Source organism: Camelus dromedarius, chromosome 15, assembly GCF_036321535.1.
Source record: "Camelus dromedarius isolate mCamDro1 chromosome 15, mCamDro1.pat, whole genome shotgun sequence".
Lineage (NCBI taxonomy): Eukaryota > Metazoa > Chordata > Mammalia > Artiodactyla > Camelidae > Camelus > Camelus dromedarius.
In genome coordinates this window covers 11,170,859-11,193,885 of record NC_087450.1, presented here as the reverse complement: position 1 = coordinate 11,193,885, position 23,027 = coordinate 11,170,859, and the positions used below count along the sequence as shown (strand labels likewise).

At 52.3% G+C, this 23,027-nt stretch overlaps 1 protein-coding gene across 1 annotated transcript in view; it reads right to left on the bottom strand.

Annotated features, from left to right (window-relative positions):
* SFXN5 (sideroflexin 5) overlaps nucleotides 1-23,027 on the bottom strand; it is a 114,009-nt gene that overhangs the window by 40,083 nt on the left and 50,899 nt on the right. Inside the window, 4 exon segments of the mRNA XM_031467263.2 lie at nucleotides 25-115; nucleotides 10,959-11,024; nucleotides 12,327-12,383; nucleotides 13,373-13,426. Coding sequence (XP_031323123.2) covers nucleotides 25-115; nucleotides 10,959-11,024; nucleotides 12,327-12,383; nucleotides 13,373-13,426 — 268 coding nt within the window.

The window sequence follows — 23,027 nt, the reverse complement described above, 5'->3', positions numbered from 1 at the left end:
ACGCTCCGTATGTGCAAGTCTTACCTATGGTGGGGAGCAGCGTAAATCTCTGCACGAGAAGGTGGGTGGTCGGGGTGAATTTGTTGGCTTTCTGAACCAGGACCTTAAGGCTCACCTTAGAAAGAGAAAACAAAGAGTGCGTGGTGCTGCCGCGGCCCGTGGGAGGAAGGGGCAGGCTGTGAGAAGAGCGGAGAGTCAGGGGCACCGTCTTGCCCTGCAGCTGCGCCCCAGACCCTAAATCCTAGCATCACTTGACGCCGCTGAGCCCGAGTGTGGCTATTTAAAGCGCCACTGCCCAGTTGTCCCAGTTAACCACCCCTGAGAAAGAGGGAGGGGAAAGCATCAGCTAACCACACACACACACACACACACACACACACACACACACACACAGACACAGACACACGCACACACACACAGACATGAACACACACACACAGAGACACACACAGAGACACAGCACACACACACACAGCCTCTCTGGGGAGAGGAAAGGGTTGGTGGGGTGGTTGCTGTTAGAAAACTATATAACCTGTGAATAAATAAAGTGTAGGACCCCCTCATTCCCACCCAGCCTCTTAAGCACACCTTTCTGGGGCCGCACCGTGGGCCCAGGCATGGGCCCAGCCAGACCTGGAGGGCTCAGCAGAGGGAGACCCACAGGCGACTGCAGAGCTAAGCCTGGAGCGGGATGGCGGTGCAGCGGACATCCTGGGCTCACTGTCCGTCTTCACCCAGATTCCAGCTCCCCTTACCCAGCCCAGGACACCAGGGCCCCCCCTTGCCATTGCCTGGGGCACTACCACTCCAGCCCATCTCCCATGCAGACCCTCGCCTTTCTAGAACACTCCATGTCCAATCACGTCCACCATGTCCCCTCCTCCCCACGACCTGTGCAAGAAGGTGCAGCCTCCTCCATGCAGCAGTCTCCGCCTCCATAACCTCACTTCCCCACTCCCCCAACACCCCACGTCCTCTCTTCCAGAGTCTAGCCAGCTATTTACTGGTGCTTTGGGAGTTTCTCACCTCAAGGTCTTTGCCCGTGCTGGTCCCTTTGCCCCCAAAATACCTTCCTTCCTTTGCTCTGTCCACAATTGTTCTTTAAGGCCCACCTCTGAGCGCCACCTGCTGTGGCACTAACACTAGAGGTCATTTAACCTTTCTCTGCCTCAGTTTCCTTACCTGTAAAACTGTTCAGTGTGAGCTTGGTGCATTAGGGGCCCCAATACATGAAGCTGTATGAGAATGACGTCACCTCTCTCAGGCAGAAAGTCGCTCCCTCGCCCATCAGCAGCCCCTCCTTCCCAGGGCTCAGTACACTGTTCCTGGGTCTGATGCCCCCACCAGAATGAGAGGGAGGGACCATGCCTGCGTCACCTTTGTACACCCAGCCCTTAGGGCAATGGATGGTACATAGTATGTGCTCAAGAAATCAGTGGCTGAGGAACAAATGCAAGAAACAGCAAACAAGTGAATGGATGGAGAGATCAGCAGAAGCTGGAAGAGGGGCTTCTCGGAAGAGGGGAAGGCGGGATGAGACTGGGGAGAGAAGGACACTTTGGTGGAGGAAACAGCCTGAGCACAGGCACGGAGAGACAAAAGAGGATGCTGTGGCCAGACCAGAAGATGGGTGTGAAGAGGTCTTTGCTCCCCCATGCTGAGGCGAGAGCCAGCCCTCCCCTGTGTATTCTTCTTCAAAGGAGAAGCAGCGAGGCCGCTGCAGGACTCCTGGCCTGAGGGGGTCTGGTGCAGCCCTGGCTCTAGCCTCAAACTCCTGGGTTGTTGGGGAAGACACAGAGCCTTGGGAAGGCCTCCAGGGCTGCATGGTGCCCGCAGCCATCAAATCAGGGCCCAGCACGGCAGGAATGGCCCAGGCCAGGCCACAGCTGTGAGACCCGGCAGGATATGAAGGGACAGCCCGCCAACCCCTGGGCACCCAGGACCCCGCGGAGCCAGGGTGCTGCCAGGCAAACCCGGCCTGGGCTCTCAGGTGCCCGGCCTCCATTTGAGTCCAACCCTTGTCCTCTCAGCCTGCTCAAAGGGAGGCAGGGAGGCAGAGAGGCACGCGGCAGTTTGGACACACTTCAGTGGGCGGGGCCGGGGGCAGGCTGGGGGCTTTACCCACACCTACTCGCAGGACTGGCCTTCTTACATACTGACCCCCAGCCCAGCTAGTGATTGTTCTTATCGAAGGGGGGACGAGGGGCGTGTCCCTCTGCTGGTTTCCCTGGGAACCGGTGAGCCAACCTGACATCAATTCCCCGTGTGACGGCCAACCTCCCCCTGCCCCGAGGGAAGACTGCCCCCATGTCCTGCCCAGCGTCCGCCACTTATCAGTGGGCTGGTGCTCCAGGACCTTGCTCCAGACGTGCCAGACCCCCTACCCATTAAACCACTGATGTCTCTGTCACTGACTCCGCGCTCTTTCTTTGGTCTTGAGGCTGGGCAAGTAAGGCCTTGCAGGCCTGTGGGGTACAGCCCAACACCCTGCTTCAGGGCTGCCCCTGCCGTGCAGATGGAACTCACCAAGTCCAGGTCTCCCCACTCTCAGCGGCAAGGGACTCAGAAATGGTCCCCCCGTGCCCCTCAAAGTATCAGGGACCATGTTCCTACAGACTGCCAGTGTGGAGGAAGGCCGGAGGACCCACAGGCAGGCATTGGTGATGAGGAAGAAGAGGAGGAAAGGGGCTTGCGGGGTTACCAGGCCAAGTGCTGGGCACATCGCAATGTCTTTATTAAATCCCCACTACGAGGCTTGTAGATGGGGCATGTTGCCCCTTGTTGCAGATTCAGAGACGTTCAGACAGGTTCCGGGAGGTTAAGTAACTTTGTCCAAGGACAGACTATTATAGCCAGGCAAAACTAGGACCCAGACCCACGGTCTGCTAATTCCAAAGCCCTGCTCTTAACCGCTTTGCTGTTTACTTTCCAGCTGTCTTCCATCTCAAAGGGGAACATCTGACATGCCATTTAAAGCTAGCCCCCTGAAAAGACCAGCTTGGAGCTGGGGCCCAGAGGAGTGGAAGGCAGCTCCAGGCCGAGAAGACAGGCCCTCGAACCACCTCTTCCTGGGCAGCTAGGAAACAGCAGGCCTGGGCTCAAAACCCGACATATTTGTTTGGAAAGATGCAGGTAGGGCTGGAGGAATGCGGAGCAGGAGTTCGCCAAGAAGCCAGCAGGGAACTCGAACCCTTCCACCAACAGCCTCTTGGGGGCAGGCAGGGCTGGATGGTGGTGGGAGGGCAGGAAGGAATAGTGGCCGGTGGTTAGAGCAAACACTCAGACTTGCCTCCGGCCCTCAAGCCTTCCCTTCCCACAGCGCCGAGTGAGTGACCCAGCCTGTCTTCCCCACCCCAGGTGGGAGGAAAGAGAAAACAATGCCTGGGTCTAGGGTCTCTTTTGGCCTCCCCTTCCCCGAAGCCTACCAGCATCTCCCCAACACGAACGGGTGAGATTTAGTTAGGCACCACACTTTTCTAAGTGCATGGCCAACGAGCTTGAGCCCCAGGAAGGGGCTGGGATCAGCCACATGGGGCAAAGGCCTGGGCATGTGTGTAGCTGAGAGCCCGCCAGGAGCTGGAGAGGTCACCCTGTCCACTCACCAAGGATGGGTCTGGTGGCAGGAAGGCACAAATACAGGGGAGGCCCCCATCCAGACCTTACTGTCCCAGCAGCTAGGATGGCCTCAGCCTTGGAAGGAACCAGGGTGGGCTGCAGACTGGGGGCTGGGAGCCGTCTGTTCTGGTTCCTTGGGTACCCTTTGGCCTGGAACATTTGGTGGAGCCCATTAAAATTAAAAAGCCAAGTGGCTGGTGGCTCTGAATGCCAGCTCGCTTTCCCTGGCATGGTGGGTCCTGTTTAAGGGAACCAGCTGGCATTAATGGCACACAACTCATCATGAACAGCAGCTAGCGATCAGAAAAATCTGAGCTAATAATCGGGTTCAGGAAAGATAATGAGACATGAAACAATCACTGCTGAGGGTCCCCCAGGGTCTTTTTTAACAGCCTCCAGATAAGCCACAAAATAGAAATTAACCAAACAGGGGGCTCCATTTTGGTGGAGGGGAAAACAAACAGGGTGTGGATTTTGCATAAGAATTCCCCGTGTGACCAGCAGACAGGGGTCCTGGGAGAAGCCAGGGCCCAGGACCAGTGGGACACCAGCCATGGCCTGAGGAAGCAGTGGACCTCCTCTGACCACCTCTCTCCAAGCTCTGGCTCCCAGGCCGATGAATTTGCCATGAGCAGCTGACAGGGTCAGAGAAGAAGAGGGAAGACCGGCTTCCTGGCAATTCCCTGCAAAGGAGATGAGCGTTGACCGGCACAAAAACTGGGTGGGGTGGGAGCTCCATGATGCGAGACCTTCAGCATCGTGAGCTACACGGCTGATGGCTGGAGGATGAAGGTCCTTCCAAGCCAACAGCAGCCCAGCTTCTGCAAGGCCGGCGAGGAGACACTGGATGCGGCTGGAGCAGTGCCTGCACCACCAAGGCTGTGTCCTCCACTCCAGCCCACACATCGGGCCCCTGTAGGATGCCTCTGTCTCGGTGGGCTTCAGGCACTCCTCCTGCACACCCTGCACGCAAAGGCTACTTGCTCCTCCTCCACCCACACTCTATCTGCCTCTCCCATTCCCAGCTCAGCTCCTCAAGCCAGAAACCTAGGATTCTACCTGGACGGGAGCCTCTCGTGCCCCCCGTCCAGGCATCACGCAGAGCTCCCTGTTCTAATCTGCTGGATATGTTGAATGCAGCAACTTCTCTCTCTGCTCCCACCACTTAGCTTAAGTGCCCATCACTTCTCCCTGGACAACCGTCCACCTCCTCCCTGGGCTCCCTGCTTGCACCCTTGGCCCCTCTAATCCACTCTCCACACAGCAGCCAGAGTGGTCTTCTAAAATTGGATATCAATGTGCATCAGCCTTTCAGCGGCTTTTCACTGCACTTAAAGACTCACACAGCCCTGCATGAGTGCCTGGCCCGGGTGCGAGGCTCCAGCCACCTCATCACCACCCAGCTCCTCCAGTGAGCCCGGTCCCTCTTCCCTTCTCTCCCTCCCTCCTTCTCGCTCTCCATGACCTTCAAGCCCTCCCTTGGCTTCCTCACTTTTCAGCTTAAATGTCAGGCCCACAGAGAGGCCTCCTTTTTGCTCAGGGCTCCCATTTTGCAGCCTCTCGCAGAACATGGAACTCTTCATTCCAGGTACCTAGCACAGACCCTAAGTATCTCCATTTGCCTTCTTAACATGTAGGGAATCAGAGTAATGCATGCATGTTAGGAAAAACAGAATTGAACAGAAGCATTTTTACCTGCGGCCTCTTTACTAAATATCCATCTCTCCCAACAGGCCCCAAGTGCTGTGCACAGGGCCTGTATACATTCTCTTATTCCTCACTGAATGTCTCATGCCTGGTGAAATGAGTATGTCCTTAATGAATGTTTCTAGATAAATCAAGGGAATGATTTCTGAGGCAGGAAAAAAAAAAAAGAGCCACAAAGAGGACTTGCCTTGGGCAGCCACTGCTGTCCCCCTTGGCAAACACAGCTCTGTGGGGCCAGATGCTGCACACGTAGGTCTAAGGCCACCTGAGTGGACGGTTCATCCCCTCTGCCAGGAGGAAGGGCCTTGAGGGGGCAGCCCCCAGGGCTATGAGGCTTCTGAGAAAGGGGATGCTCAACTGAGCCCTGAGGGAGAGCAGGAGGCAGCCAGGTAAGAAGGGAGGGGACTCGGCAGGCTTCAGGAGCATGAAATAACACGTTCTTCGTAACTGGCCCTGCAGACTCTACCAGCGTCTTCCACAGGGGAGTCCAAGGGGCCCTGGAGAACAGTGGAAGGGGCATGTCTGGAAGGAGGGATGGCATGAGGTCAGAACTGAGATCTGCTCTTGGGTGAGAGATAATAATGTAATCAAATGGCCAGGGGTTTTTGTGGGCCCTAGTGGGGCAAAGGCTGGGGCAGGTCAAGGAACCTGTGAGGTACCAAAAATGCCCACCAGAGGGCGTGCATTGTAGAAGAAACTCTGGGTAATAACTAAGTGGACCCCTGACCCTCTGTGGAGGTCAGCTGTCCTGCAACCCCAGCCACCCTGTTGCTTGGCAACAGGCTCAAGACCAAAGGGTCAAGGCGGCCAAGACAGAGCTATGCACAGGTTCACACGCCAGTCAGCTCTGGCTGCAGCTGTGTGGCTTTTTTTTGCTGCAACAGTGACCAACCCTGACTCCCGGACCACACTCCACAGGAACCTGCCGACCACCTACTAGAAAACCAATTACATCAGACCCTTGCCCTCTAGGAAGGGACAATAACTTGTCCTCCCCGGAACAGATGTGGGGCCAATATTCCCATCAGACTTGCCACTGCCAGCATCACCATCTGCAGGCCTCAGAACACTGCGGATTCTGATATGGGGTCCATACAAAGGCCCTCCAACCTGGAAGCCGCACAGAGTGACAGCAGTGAGAACACGGGCTGGACTGAATCCTCAGGCTGTCGGCCTCCTACCTCCATCAGGCTCAGAGAAGAATAGCTGGGCCTGAGGTGCACCCCGGACCACGGAGGGCAGCCGGAGGTGCACCCCGGACCTGAGCTACACCCGCAAGCACGAGGCCAGCCAGGTGCAGTCCTGCAGAACGCCTGGGAACCAAGTACGAAGGTAGGTGGAGGTGCAACCTCTTGTTATACTTAAAGAGCCCCTCAAAAATTTTCTTTCAGTCCCCACTGTTCTCAGGGTATCGGGGCGGGACTTGTCTACTAGAAGCCATAGTAACAGCTCCTCCAACGTGAAGCCAAGAGCACTACTTGGCTTTTCCCACCTCCTGACAGCACAGGGGAGCAGGTAGAAAAAGTGTCTTTTTGTTAGCCGAATAGTGTCTGGTTAAGCCTGGTATTGAATCCCAGTTCTGTCACCGACTTCACCTCTGTGCCTCAGTGTCCTCGTTTGGTGTTTCCTGTGGTCCAGGGGCTAGCTCAGGGTGTATTTTAGGAGATGGACACCTGAACAGTGTCTGGCACATTGTGGACCCCCCATAAGGGTTCGCCATTATGATTATTTGCCAGTCTGACCATCATGGGGACCTGGAGCTCCAGGAAGCAACGGGAGCTGCGATGGGGAGGGGTTCAGCCCAGGGTCCCCTGGGATACCTCCTTGCATCCCACTGTCTAGGTTAACAGATAATCAAGGCATCCTACACAGAAAGGCTCCTCCAGGGCCCAGGCCCTTTAGGAAAAGAGGTCAGTGCTTCTCCAGCAGGGAAAGTCGTGGGCCAGCTGGGACCAGCTAAAGGTGAAGATCTGAGGACCAGGCAGGAAGCGACTCCCACACTCTGGCTCCACCATCCAGCGCCTGACTGTCCACGTGGGACATTAGCCCTGAGCCTTCCTCTCCAGCCCCCTCTCATCCAGGACCTCGTGTCCACGAGTTGATCCATCTTCTGGGCCTGCCAACCCCCCACGACCTCTGCCCCAGCCCCCCTCTGCCTGCACCCCCTGCAATGCCCTGGGTCCCTGAGCCCAGGCAGGGGTCCCTGGCATGACTCTCCCAACTCCTGAGCAAGGCACTCACGACCCCATCCCCACCCCGCTTCATCGTCACCTCATCACCATCACTCCCTACATGGCAGCCACACCCATTTTCTGACGGCTTCCGGAGTCTGTCATGCTCCCCTCCTACGTGCCTCTTTGTGTGCTGTACCCTCTTTCTGGAACACCCAAGCCTGCCTTTGCCTCTCTCCAGTCTGCCTTACAGGAGGCAGCCCTGTGTGAGTGAGGGGGCCCTACCCCTGGTCCCAGCACGCCCAAGAGTTACCTTCATCTTAATTATGGTTATACCACAGAGTGCCGTCAGCTTCCGTCTCGGCATCTTGGGGGACACACAGTCGTTGGGGCCCCCAGCACCTGCAAAGTGCCTGGCACACACGTCCCCCCGAAGGAAGTGATGGGTCCCCCTCCAGTAGCCAGGGCTCGTGGGGGGTGATCACAGACGTGCTCAGCACAGACACCCGAACTCAAGCACAGTGAGCACTGACAGAGCTTCCTTTGTTAAAAGACACAAACTGCTAGTTTTCAAAAATAACTTAAGACGAAATTTCTTTTTTATTCCCGAGCATGAAGCCAGACATTGCCAAATCTATTTAGAGGGTTCACCAAAAGGCTGCTAAGCCCCCGCCAGTGGCCCTGCCACCAGCAGGAGATGCAGTTAGGGGGCATGCGCGCTGGGCACCCCTGACTCTCGGGGCTGCTGGCCAGGGTCAGGGGCTCTTCTGTGAGGGGAAAAGGGCTCTCCCGGAGAGAAGGCTGGACCCCCCGGACCTGGCCTCCCCCACAGCTGGTCCTCAATCCCTGGGATCTGCCCTTGGCCTGTCAGCCCCCATCCACGCTGCCTGCTTGTAGGGGCTCATTTTAATTAATGCCAGAGCCGGGCCAACCACTGGGGCCGTGACACTTGTTTGCAGGTCATCTCCTCCTAACAGGCCCCCCCTGGGCAGGGGGGGATTTGTCACTAATTGAAGCAGAGATCAGTTAATGAGGCCGTGGGGCCTGGGCTCCCAGAGAACAAGCGAAAAGAAAAGAAAAGAAAGCCTCTTTCTTTGGAGGTTTTGTGATTTACACGTACAAAAGAAAAGCAAGCAAAAGCTGCAAATTTTCCAAGTCAGAAACTCCACTCCATCTGCCAGAGTTAGACCCTCACTGTGTGGAGACGGCAGGCAGAGCGACGCCGCCACTCGGGGATGGAGCGCAGAGAGGCCTCCAGGCCAGCAATCGACCAGCCAGCTAATTAACAAGTATTTATGGACCGCAGCCCCAGGCCCCCTCTGTGGGGAAGACACTGGCCTGTCCCTGGCTAACCTGAAATCCAGTGTGACAGTGAGAGGACAGGACACGCGTGTAACTGAGGAGGGACAGAAGTTTCTAGGACTTGGGGCTGGCGGGTCAGGGAACACCACCTTGAGGGGGTCTGCGGCTGGGTGGGGAGGAGGGAGGAGGGTGTCCCCAGCACAGATACACCCGCTGGGGGCCGCGGCAGCCCAGTGTGAGGCCCCCATCCCTGCGGGTAAGACCTTGGCTCTGAGAGCCCTGGAGGGCCCTAGCCCCCAGTAACACTGTGGCTGGGGCGTCAGACGCCCCACCCCACAATCTGGGCTGGCTCTGGCCTTGTGAAGTGGTTGCGATGGAATGACTGAGGCCCCTTGGGTGGGACAGTGAGGACTGGGTACGCAGAGAGCCCGGAGCCTGGGAAGAAGCTGTGTCCTCATTCCCGCAGCCGCAGGCCTGCAGGAAGAAGATGTCCTACTGGGACAGCGACCCCTCCCCTCGAGCCCATCCCAGCCAGGGCCAGGGCTTCCTCCTCCTGGCTCATCGGCATCTTCCTTTAAATTTCAAAGAAGGAACATGGGATTTTCAAGCTGCTAAAATAGGCTGAGTGATAAGCTCCTCTTGTCACAGGAGCAGGAAGGAGGTGACAAGAGTCCTCCCCTCTCTCACAAGAGCCCCTGACCTTGGTCAGCCACCCCCCAGAATCAGAGATCCCCAATTTGTATGGCCCTCAAATGAAGTCGCATGCTGGGTTGCAGGACCACTAGAGCGAAGTTATTTAGCAGATTCTTTTTTTTTTTTCGTTGGTGGGGGGAGGTGAAATTTAGGTTGGTTGGTTTGTTTTAATGGAGATACTGGGGATCGAACACAGAACCCCGTGCCTGCTAAGCGTGCGCTCTACCACTGAGCTGCACCCTCCCCTCAGCAGACTCTTGATGAGCATCTGAATAGATTCCGCAGTGTCTGCTTCATGCTTGGGCCAAGACATCAGGATTCAGGGAAGCAGAGTGATCTTGGGCACCAAATGGGCCCCCCCGCCCTAACAGCCTTTTGGAGGTGACCTGGTCCACGTGAGAGCAGAGTAAATGAGGCCATCCCAGAACAGCCCCAAAGCCCCGTTTCAGGAGAACAGTGAAATACATGAGGTGAGCGGTAGGTACAATGCGTGAGTACGTAGGTGTGCGCAATCATTCCATTTACTTAAGGACGTGGGAAAGGTGAGAAAAGTAGGTTTTACCAGAAGATTATTATACGTGAAATTTTTGGTTATATGCGAATGTTTTTAAATGTTGCATTTCCGAATTATTTTTTCTTACCAGTTACCTGTGTTTATGGTGTGATGAATAAAATAACAAAGTTGTGCAGTGACCTTTGCCCTCCAAAGTGGGCTATAGGAGACATGCCACTGGGATCCGGAGAGTACCGGATGGAGGCGGAGGTGGGCTCGGGGGTGACATGAACACACCAAGGTCCTGGGAGCTTGGGCTTCTGCCCTGGCTCTGGCCCAGGCCCCTCGCTGGGTCACCTGCCCTCTGCCCTCATCCGGGACACAACCTTATGCTCATACAATCTACAGACCTCCCCTACGTAGTATCTGCTATATCCTCGAAGCCCCGTGGGATTCGGAATGAGCCTACTGCCCTTGTGTTGAGGAATTCACAGGACGCCAGGAGGGTTTGGACATGTGACCACATGACCAAGGCCACGAAGAGGGGACCCGGGCAACTCAGGCCAAGAGCAAAGGGGAGCTGACATCTGGACCAACCTTGCGGATGGATCCTGAGCCCCTCCGCTCCTGCATCAGCCGCTTTACTGAGCGTGAAGACCAGCTCCTTTGAGAAGGGTGCAGGCCCCAGCTGGAGTGTGCAGCCCTTCCCACGGCCCATGGGCACCGCCTCCCCTCCCTGCCTGCTCTCCCAAACCCAGAGCACCACTTGTGCTCTCCCTCTGTGAAAGTGTCACTGGGGTTTATTCTTCTCTGCCTAGAAAGCCTTCCGTGATGGCTCCCACACAGAAACCTCTGCCTCCCAGGCCCCCTGCCTGGCCCCAACCCTCAGGCAAGGTCTGGTCTGAGAATGCTGGGTGGTGCAACCGCAGGGCAGCCGGATGGAGAGGATGGGGGACGTGGAGTGCGGGGTTACTCACACCGATAGAGACGGCACTGATGACAGCTCCCAGGTAGCCCTGGATGAACTTGGACATAGGCGAAGGCTGGAAGACAGAGACAGAATATCAGGCCCCCTGGGTGCCCAAAGCTCCCACACCTCACCCTTGCTAACGCCCTAGCCACCAGAGGCTTTCCTGCCCGCCAGCCTGGAGGAGAAGGGGAGAAGCTAGCCCCTCTGGGAGCCAGAGGGGTCTAGGCCTCCCTCAGCTCAGTCCGCACACGGGAAAACTGGGCAGCAATGTCCTGGGAGACGCCGCAGGGCCCACTGCACTTTGCCCTGTTCTAGAAAGGTTGTTGGTAGACACCACTGGCTGGAGATTGAAACCAGCAAGGGGTCATTTATGGCTGGGCAAGAGGATCCAGTTCAGGAAGACTAAGTGTTGCAAGTTCGGCACGCAGAGCTCTTTCCAGGTGGAAATGGCAGTGTCACGGTGGCTCTCACCAGCCAGGTCAACCAAGCTGGGCTTCCAGGCCAACAGACGACAGCTGTTCCACATTTCCATGGGGAAATGGATTCCAAGGTGCAACACAGAAAATTAAGAAAGAGCTGAGGAATTGGCCTTTAACTCTGCTATGGTAGCAATCCTGGAGATGTTTGGTTTAAGGTGGACGGGAGCCATCCGAGCCGAGATGCTCATGAGTCAGGCGTGGATTGAAGGTTTATATGGGGGGAGGGGGGTGTCCTCAGCGTATCAGGCCCTTGAAGTCCCTACCTCCCAGGCCAGCTCGTAACTCCCGCATCACTCCCCACAAGGTGAGAAATGCCCAGACCCTCTCCTCCCCAAACTGACAGCCCCCCAGGGACTTAGACTCCCCCTCTCCTCTTGCTGCCTTTGGAAGGAAGTGTGGGAGGATCGAGAGAGGGGAGAGGCAGCTGTGCCCAGCCCCCTCCTAGACAAGAGAAGGGTGACTGGGCCTCCACTGGGAGCTCGTCCCAGGGGTGCAGGGGACTTTGGGAAGGATGTGCTGGTCCTCTCTGACCCTCGCCCTCAAGAGCATCCCTTTCTCTTTGCAGCCAGCAGTCTTGGGGCACCAAGGCAGCTTCCAGGCAAGCGTGGAGGAAACTTTAGGGGAATTCAGTCCCCCTGTGGCTGATACTGTCCTGACCCTAGACCCGGGTATAAGAGCTGCCCCAGGAGAATTCTGAAGCCAGTGGAGCTGTACCTTTTCACTGCCTCCTCCACACTCCCATGTTACGGGCCACTGTCACTTCAGCCCCTCCCCAGCGGGGTCCCTCCTGAAGGCCTGGCAGTGTCTCCCAGAGGAGGCAGCCCTGAGCACCCTGTAGTCGGGGGAAGGCTCCCCCAGCCTGAAGCCCGTCACAGGCAGCGGTCTGCGGTGCTCACCTTGGTAGCATTGCGGTTTGCGTAGTCGACACGAGCGTTGTGGCTCTGGTTCAGCCACTGAAAGGCAATGGGGGAGGAGTCGTCAGGGGAGGTGTGGTCACCTCCCTGGAAGCCAGGCCTGGGCCTGGGAGGCCACACCCCTCCAGAAAACCACGGGTCTCTAGTTAGTGGTGGTTCCATCCATCCACAAGTTAGCATGGCCCACCCACCGTCCTGGTTTGCCAGGACTGGGCAGGTTTTAGCACCAAAAGTCCCCAGTCCTTGACAAACCAACACACTGGTCCCACCCAGCCCAGTAGTTCCTCTCGATCCAGAGACGGTCACCCCCCTGGCATTGTGGCGATTATGCCCCAAATGGGCCCTGCTGCCTTTGCCATGTCATCCTTATTACTTACTGGACAGAAGGTGGACACTTAGGCTCCTGGAATGGCTGACAGCCCTGAGCATCTTTCAAAAATACCCCAGCCCAGAGTCTGGCAGCACCAGCAGTGCCCAGACACCGACACTGTTAGGAGATTTTTTCAGGGAAGACTCTGATAATTCATCCTGAAGACAGACAGGTTTTCCTTCCTGCCTCTCTTTCTCTACACAGACACACACGGAGCTTCAGCTGTTTTCAGAGAGCTGCAACCCGGACTGTCTCCAAGGGCAGAGACCAGGGTCTGCGATGCTTTTCCACCCATCTCACTCCCTTGGGGTTGAAGATGCATTAACCTGCCCCACAGATACGGGGGAGGCTGATGTCACGATGAGGCAGTGGGCCTCGAGGTCACCAGCCATCGGACAAGCATCCAGGTGAGGGCACCAGCCAGCTCTCATCACCTCCATGCGAAGGTTAGAGGACACATAGTGCCCCAAGGCTTGAGCTGCTGGGACCTGATCAGCGGGGCCCCAAGTCCTGGGGTTTCTCCCAGTGGCTCCTGGGTAGGGGAGGAGTGGGAAGAGGGGTGACTTTCTCTGGGGGGCCTGGATGGAGAGGAGACACTGGGACAGGGGGTTCTAATCAGCATCTGTTGGGAGCCCTCTGTTTGCAGGGAAACGGTTACCAGCCAGAAGACAGGGGACGCCAGTTTCTGGTGGGGCAAGAGCAGGCCGACCACCTATGAGAGAGAAGGAAATGGCTGAAGAAGGCAAAAGGAACGCCCTACAATTTGCAAAGAAAAACGACACAGCCGTGAGCAAAAGTGAGCTGGATCCATACCACGGACGTGGACGGTGTGTACATGCAAACCGCTGCCCACAGTGAGATGCTACATGCCAAAAAACCCAGCTGCAGAACTGTATTACAGCACCAGCCCATTTTTGCAAAGAAAAAAACTCACCATATATTTGATATATGATGCACATCCATACATATGACCTATCCATATATGCAAACACACATACATAATCGTATCTCCAGGCGTGAAAAAAATTGTAACACAGCACGTAGGTGTCCCTGGAGGTCAGGTAACACGATACTTTCTCATATTCTTCCTAAATATTTCTGTGTTCTTTTTAATCGTGGACATGCGTCTTTTCATCATTGGTGGGTGGGGAAACAATAAAAAAAAAATCAGCAAACAAAAGGAACACCTTCACTTCCACCCAATTAACCCAGCTTCTTCACATCTTATCCAGCCAATAGGAATTTTGTGAGAATTAAATAAAAATCAGTTCAAAGGCCTGAAGTACTTTACAAAGACAGGTTAGGGAAATTTATATGTTATCTCTGGGCCCCCACAAAGCAAAACTGACACTATGTTTATGCTATTGAATTAAACATAGATGTCTAATGAGTATTTGTTGAATGAGTGAATGAATGAACAAATGCACACATATGACCAAGTCTGGTTGTACAGGTGAGAATCTATTATTCGTAACGCCCAATTATCACCTAAGACCTACACTCAGTGACTTTGCTTTTCTGGTTGAAGTCAAGACAAATTGCCTGATCTCAACACTGGCCAAGTCTTGGACTTCAGGGACCCACGTGAACCTCCCAAGTTTACCTCTGAAGTGCTTGTGTGCAAAATAACATCTCCCAACTATCACTGCATATGGAAAAAAAATGTGCACAACCATCTACATATTGACTTATTTATTATTCCTGTAGATAAAATGGCTCTTTGGCAAGAATTTCTGCAAGGAGCAAGTATAAACATTCAATTCTATGCAGTAAATCAAATTCTAGACATCCTTAGCAGCATTAGTAAATCATGTTTTAAACATTAAAATGTTTTAAAACAGCGAACACGCACACACAGTTATATTTATTGGCCCATATCAGTTTGAATAAAATTACACAACGGAAAGCCATTCCATAGCGCCAGTGAGGAATTATCTTATGATATTTTTCTCCCCCAAATAAGATCTCAATTCGATTGTCCTTTGCAATGACAGCTTAGGGTGCTGGAGTGGGAATCAGGAGACCGTGGGCCTCAGCCTCAGCTCGGTCCCTGTCCAGCAGAAGACAGCCTACCTTTGGGGTTCTAGCTTTCTTACTATAGAGTGAAGGGCTGACTTTGGAGGTGCTATCTCAGTTTAAATTCTATTCTTAGGTTCCAAGTAGTAGATGCGAAATCAATACAGATAGTCTCATTGTATGTAAAGGGACTGCCCCCCACCAGCCCAGCAAGAAGTAATCCCAGGGGACCCAGGGCCCCTTCCTAGCGCCCCCGTCAGGAAGGAGCCAGATCATAGAGAAGAAGCTGAGCTTAAGGAGCAGTGAAGCAGGGAACACTGTGAGCCAGTGAGTGTGTGTGTGCGCGTGCGCATGTGAGCACACGCGGATGTATGTATACACGTGCGCATGTCTGACTGCCTCCCAAAGCCCAGGAGATAAAAGCTGTTTTCCACTCTTGGGAACACAGCCCATCACTCCCTATAATCTGCTGGTTTATATAACACCAGTGTGTTATGAACGACATTGTCTTCTCCCCCCTTCCCCCACTGCACCCCAAAACTGTGCTTGGGCCACCAGGAATGTCATGAGATGCAGCTCATGGGACTCACTGTGTGTAACTGATGTCCAGGACACTTGCTGCTCATTATGTCACAAGGTCCCCTCTATGAATTCTCTTGGGGGAAATTTTTCTGGTCTCCAGATCAGAAATGTATGCTTCTGAACATCTGGGTTGCATCTGTCCTGCAGACACTGGGCATTTAACTATGTTTCTCTTTGCACTGACTGTCAGGGAGCTCCGGCCACATCCCCATGGCCCACATCTGCCAAGTATAGAGACCTCGCTGCACGTGCTTTGTGTTTAAATGTCACTCCTGGCTTCATTTTATCTTTCCTTCCCTAAACTTCCTTCTGTCTCATTTTTACCTTCACTCGTTTTTATTTGTGGCATGCATTTTTTATGGGCTATCGAGTCTTTTCCAGAACAAACCACTGCCCTAAACTAAACCAAACTAGTACCCAGGCTACGTAACACACACACACACTCACACAGTGTAACCAGTGATCTTTTCACCTTGTTGGCCAACATGACCAGCCTCTGTCCCAAATTCGTGCCCTAACAGAGGCATGATATCCGCACTGGGCACCTTGGACTCCTTAACGCTTTCTTAAAGAGACCGATCAGTTGATTGATTTTGCTAAGCATTTCTCCTTATGTCACCATGATTCTTATCATAACTCTGGGGCTCAGATAAAATAGAGATTACTTTCCATATTTTGTAAATGGGGCAACTGAGGCTTTGAGAAATTCAGTGATCTGCCCGAGGCTTCAAAGCGAACTAGAGAAAGAGTCAGGTCTCCTGATTCCTGGCTTGGGGTCCCCAACTCTGATTTTAGGGGTTTCTTCTCTAGCTCATCCCCCTGAGGACAAGGGAAAAGCCACATTCCATGCCCATTTTCGAGCATCTTCTGTGCACCAAGTTGCACACCACTCCCAGTGGAGATCACCGGAGGAGAGGAATACACAGCACCCAACGGCAATGAACACAAAGACCAAACAGGAAAATGTCTGAGAACGTCCTTTATAACACCCGGGCGTGAAAATGACAAGACGGCTTAAGCAGGTACTCAGATGTGTGTAAAACCGATCAATTCTAACATCCAAACAGGAGTTCAGAAAGGGAGAGGTCAGGGTGCTCTGGCTATCTGCCAAGGGAGGCAGTAGGGTGGAGCTGAGGGGGGTGTGTGTGTGTGTGTGTGTGTGTGTGTGTGTGTGTACACGCACGCGCGCGCTCTTGGGAGGGGGAACAGCTGAGAGACTGGCCTCCATGAAGGAAGAGTTTCGGGAAATCCGCAGCCAGGAGTCCAGGGAGGGTGAGGTGAGAAGGCAGACGAACATCAGGCGGGGCCCAAGGGAGCCATTTGAGGCCCAAGCACAAGGAACAGGGATCGCGCCTTGCAGGTCTTACAGTCAGGCTGGTGGGGCCACAAGCACACGGGTGCCAGCCCCCTTCCGTATTAGGCAACACGCAGCACCATCTGCACAATCCCAGGAGCAAGAGCAGATATTTTATAACTTCCTTTTTTTCTTTTTAAGTCTAAATTAAAAATAAATGTTCCTTCAGTTCTCAGATGTATATCTCTGGTGCAACCTGCCCACATTCCCTCACGCTGCCCTTTCCAGAACATGGCAGGGGAAAGGAGGAAAGAGATGAGCAGAGAGAGGGAGCCAGTCCACCAGCTCCAATGCCAGTGGATTGCACCTCTTCCAAGAGGGAGACGCTGCAGGCGTGGCCGCGCAGCGGGTGGAGAGCGCCCAGAATGCGGCTGGGACCAGGGAACGTGGAAGGAGAGCCAACAGCCAGAATTTCCAGCCCAGCCTGCACCCTATCTTGCTGCAGGACCTCGGCCAAATTGCACATCCTATCTTTGCTCCCATTTTTGGTTCATAACATGACTGGGGTCCCCTCCACAGCTCCCAGCCCCTGACAGCTGTCCTCTCCACACAGCTGTCTACCTTTGCTTCCCCTTCCCCTCGGGTGGCCGGCCACAGGCCCTGGTGATCAACACTCAGCCTTGGTTGCAGGAGGAGCTGGACTTAAATCCTGCTTCTGGTATTTACCCGCCGTCTGACCATGCACAAGTTACTTGAGCTCTTTGTGCCTCAGCTTTTTAATCTGTTAAATGGGGGCGATCCTGGTACCTCTCCGGATGACCACGAAAGGAAGTAAAGGACAGAAAGAATTTGGCACAGTGTCTTGCACACAGCAAGTGCTCACTAGGTGTTAGTAACATTCCTCTCCTTCTATCTCTGAACTCCACATTACACAGCTGAGCATCATTTAGTCCCCAACTTGTCTTTGAACCCAAGGCTTATCCCTCAAAGGATGGTGCACTCCTGCTGGCAGAATCAGGGCTTTTCTTTCTGATGCGCCCCAAAGCACTCAGCACAAAGCTGGGCCCACACCACTCACTAGAAGAATATCGCTAATTTATTATGAAGAACATTAAATTCTTGGCCAGGGATTGTGGCAATGACCACCACTGCCCATCTCTTCCTTATTCCTTTTATTTAAGTCCAATCACATGGGGGTGTCGGCCTTTGGAGAGAGGGGCAGATTGAGTTTTGGGTCCCAATTATTCACTCCTCCCTACACCCACACCCTTGCAAGGGGAGGAATGTGTTCCCACGCTCTTGCTGTTCCTTGGCCACATGACCTGCTTTGGCCGAAGTCATATGGGAGGAAGTGGCAGTGTGCCAGTTCTGAGCCCAGGCCTCGGAGGGTTCAGGTGTCTCTACTGGCCCTCCATGCTTCTAACATTGCCAAGAGGAGACATGCACTGACTAGTGTCCTGGTCCAAGGGCGATAAGACATGAGAAGCAGAGTCCAGCCTTGGCGAGCTGACTCCCAGTTGACCCCAGACCTGCAGAACTGCTTCAGTCAAGCCCAGTCTAGACCAGCCAAACCTCAGGTAACTACAGATCCCTAAGAATAAGTGCTTGTGGCTGCAATGAAATTTTGTGGATGTTTGTTACACAGCACTATTCTTGCAATAGCTGATTGATACAAGGATTATATGAAGAATGAATATTCTGTCCTTCCTGGGCAAAATTCTGTTCCATTCAATGTACCTTGAATTATATCTTTGCTAGTGGTGTTGGTTCCTGAGCAGCCTAGCAGCCTGTCAACCCACTCCTCCTGGTAACCATTAGCCCAACTCTGGGGCCACCCCTGCTGGTCCAGGAAGAAGGGAAGTTTGTGCTTGAGCCTCGTATCTGGACAGAATAAGGAATGGGGCCAATCCTACCCATATGGCAACTGGCTTACAAGAAAAAATCACATTGTCACTTCAAGCCTCCTCCTTCAGAGTGCTCTAACCTCTGCAGAGAGATGAGGCCTCAGTCTGAGAGAGAGGCACCACCACATATCTTAATCTGCTTAGCCAGAAGTGAGACATGAACAGCTGAAGACAAGGACAGAGGAGTGTACTGTGATCCTGGGACTCAGAGAGAACTGAGCAACCCCTGAGTCCCTTGGCTGCCACCCATGCAAAAGTGGCTCAACTAATAGGAGAAAGGAAACTTTTTAAAAGCACAGAAAATCCAGAGGGGAAACAGGTTGTGTGTCAAAACAACTGGGTGGTGAAACTTAAGTCAGGGGCAGATGACAAGGTACAAAATGATCTTGCTTGGCAAAGTAATTGTGGAAAAAACTGTTTCCTCCACCCTCCATCCCATCTCCACTTGACTAATCCCTCCTCATCCTCCCAGTTTCAACTTAGTTGTCACTTCCTCCAGGAAGCCTTCCCTGACCCCCCATGATGTCAGGCCTCCCGTTATACATCCCCCAGCACCCTGCCTGCCTTCTTTGCAGTATTCATCTCAGTAGTAAGTATCTGTTTAAAGTCTGTCTTCCTTGAGAGCTTCCAGAAGCTTCAGAGGAGTGAAACCATATGACACTCACTTCGTACGTACCTGGGAGTCCCCAGCGGTAAAGCAACAGTCCTTTGGCATCGTACCCTCCCTCCACACTGACTCACTCAAATCTAAAACGTTCCTCTTCATTTTCAAAAGACCTGCCACAGGCCCTAGTACTCAACAAATTGCTTTTTCCTTCTACTTTGTCTCCATCTTCTGATTTCTGCAGCTAGTGATCTGAAAAGGAACACTTCGGTGCATTAGGGGAGCTGCTGTTCAAAGGATCTATGCCAGCTAAAGAAAATACTTTTTATCCAATGAATGTTTGTCCCTGACTGGTCAGTTCCAGCTTAATTTAGCAGCACCTCTTGGATGGTATAAATTAGGCCACAATGACTGGTGTCCGATTAAAATGGCCAGGAAGAACTTTGGGCTTGGGATTGAAATATGTGAAAAAGCAGAGTGTAGGGTGAGAAGAGTTGGGAGATACCAGAAAGGACCCGGGACACAGCCAAATCCTCACATGAAGTGAACCCTCTGTGGTCCACCCCTCTTCTCCCCAGAGACAAAGTGACTTAAAACCAGCACCTTGTGAGCAACGGGGTTTCTAAGGCCACACGATCATCTGCAGTGTTAAAGTGAGAAGGTTCAGAGTAAAGTCCAAGCTCTGAATGTCTTGGACATCTGGTTTGGACATAACCTGACTGCCAGGATGCTCCCTGTCTGCCCTCCTCAGTCTCCCAGCTGGATATGGGGGATGGGGGCCTTGACTTCTGAGAGTTCCAGAATGACAGGGGAGGGGATGGGGGACAGGGGTGGCAGGGAGCTCAGGGCTGAGAAGGGAGGCACGGATGCCACCTGGGCACCCGGGAGAAACTAAGGCCCACAAGGGAAACTCAGTTCCTGGCACCTGAGACATTATGGTAGCTCAGGGTACAGGGTACAGGCTGGCAGTTGGGGAAATGCAGGATGGGGGCCGGTACACTGGCCCTGCCTCTCCCCAGCCACACGTGCGCAGAAAGCACAGGGCAGCATACTTCTCAGTGGAAACATGGGAATAGAGATGCCAGTTAAAAGAGCTGACCACAGTTGGTGAGGTTCTTCTGGGGAAGGTACCTGCAAAGGGGGAGCCACGAACTGCACCCGCCTCGGGAGCAGCCTTGGTGCACTGGCTTAGCCGCCATGCTTATGTATAAATTGGGATCTCTTTGCCACACATCAAAGGGGGAAAAGTTTCCATCTTCAAATGTTAAGCTTAAAATAAGACACTACACGGGTGCCAGTAGATCTGTGAAATCTGCTGACTAAACTGGCACCAGCCTCTGGGAGAAAACCAGCTCGTCTCTCCCGAGCTCTGGGAGTGAGCAGGACGGGGGCAGGGCTACTCCCAGGCAAGGCGGGAACAGCGTCGGGGGTCAAGCCAGGGATGTTCACCTGGGCAGGAGGCAGTCGGATGTTGCTTCCGGAAGCGTCTTAGTCAAAGCACCTGCCAGCCTTACTTAGCCCTTCCCTTTATCGCTCAGGGACCCAGTTCCTAGCACATTCGCTGGCACTCCATTTCTATTTTGGTGAGCATTTTAGTGGTTGCTGCATGTGCACATTTCTTACCCATTCTATCACACCAGGGGTTTCCCTAAGGCACGGACTGGAACCTTCACTCGCCTTCAGACCAGGTATTTGCCGGGATGTTCAGTGCTACCAGGTGACAGGAAGGCCTTAGGGCAGCCGACGTGGCTGGTGGGAGCCGGGTCTCAGGCAGAAGGGCCGGGACAGCCAGTGCTCCTCCCACACTATGTGAGGCAGTGGCCCCGGGAGGGAGAGGGACCAATGAGTCCTCACATTGCTTATCCATGTCACAGTGCCCAGAGGGAAGACTACAGATTCTCCACAACCAGTAACTCCTCTTGGGGTCTGGCCCCTGGCCCAGCTGTTCTAAATCCCGGGATATGGAAGTGGGGCTAGGTGAGCACTGTCATCTTGGCTCTGGGTGCCACTGAGGCCACCCCAGGTCATGCTGCCCACTCATCTCAATCCAGTGTTCATACAGGACCTCAGGGACAGGGCTTCCTATTCTCACACCCTGCACATCCATTCGCAGAGGGATGTTTGCTCCAGGCTGGGAGAGGACTGGGCCTGATGAGACATTCACAGCGCCTGCTTCAGCAGTGAACCCCTGAATGACATCGGAGCGGATCAGCACACAAGTTCCCATGATGCCTACAAGGCCATAGTGACCCAAATTTATCGACTTGCCTTAGATAGGAAGAGGAGAGTGTAGAAACTACGTGGTGTCCTCAGTAACGCCTGTGAACTAGAGACAGTGCTGGCATCCCTTGCGCTGGCTAGCTTATCCCAGCGACGGCAGTCATTAATTCTGAAAGGGTCCAGTTGGCCTCTTATAAGGAATCAGCCCCAAACTCAACTTCTCTAGTTTAGAAGAGATGATACTGCCAAATGATATATCTTTTTTTTTTTAAAGGATTGATGGAATATTTATGAAAAAATATTATGACAGATTCTTCTTTCCTACCTATAGCTATTCTTCTCTCCTTTTTCACTAAAAGAATCCCTATAATTGGGGGTTGGCTATACATCCAGCTAAATTCTACATGAAATATATACAGAACTGTTGCTTGAGACTTTGAAGAAGTCTACTTAAAGGGAACTGACTCAGATAGGAGATACATCCTTTTACTTTTCCCTTCTTTCTCCTCTCTGGAATGTGGATGTGATGACTGGAACTTCAGTAGCTATCCTGGGCTATGAGGTTACTGACAATAGAAGCCAGCTCTGAGAATGGTGCAGAAAAATGGAAGTCTGGGTTCCTGATGACACTGTGGGGCTCTGCCTACCTTCAAACTTCTTTGAAATGAGAGAGAAATAAATTTTTTTGTTTAAGCTACTGTTATTTTGAACTTTCTGTTATATGCAAATGGTTCTACTCCTAACTGATATAATCATATACTATATTATAAAGAAAACCATAATAAATCTCAAATGGCAAAACTGTAGAGGTCACTCTCTGACAATAAGATAAATTAGAAAATAATAATAAGATAAAGTAGAAAATAATAATAAAATAAACTAGAAAATAATAATAAAATAATATATATTTTTAAAACCCAACCACTTGGAATTTAAAATGCATTCTTCTGATTATCTAATTCATCAAAGAGGATTCAAACTATAATTTCAAACTTATTTAGAAATCAAAAACATAGATCACTGTATATGAAAACATATTAGACATAGCCAAGTATTCAACATACTCAGAAGCAAATTTAGAGCCCTAAACAGTTTCATTAGAAGGAAAGAATGAGAATAAATAAATTAAGAATAAATTCAAGGCAAAAAGTTAAAAAAAAGAAAAAGAAAAAAAAACCAACCACAACCAAATCAAAGAAAAGAGGGAAAAAGGATAGTATAAAAAACAAAGAGCAGAAATGAGTTAATTAGAAAATGAAAACAGAAGAATTGCTAAATACAACCAAGAACTGATTCCCAGACACAACTCTCACAAATCCAGTCATTTTAATAAAGGAGATAAAGGTGAGAAGTGGGGAAAAGACTCAAAAATCAATCCAAGGAAAGATCATTAAATTTTAAAAATCAATATTTAAAACTTCTACAACAAAGACACCAGAGAGTAAAGGAAAAACAACTGAGAGAAAAGATGTGCCATATATATAATTCAAAGGATTAATATCCGAAATATATAAGAAAAGCTTACAAATTAATTAGGAAAATACAGCCAAGGGAAAAATGGACAATGGATATTAACAGCTAATTCATAGAAGAGAAAATGTAAATGGCCAATAAATATAGGAAAAGAAGTGAAATCTTTTTGGTGCTCAGGGAAATAAAAATTAAAACCGTAATGAGATGCAGCCCTTCTCTC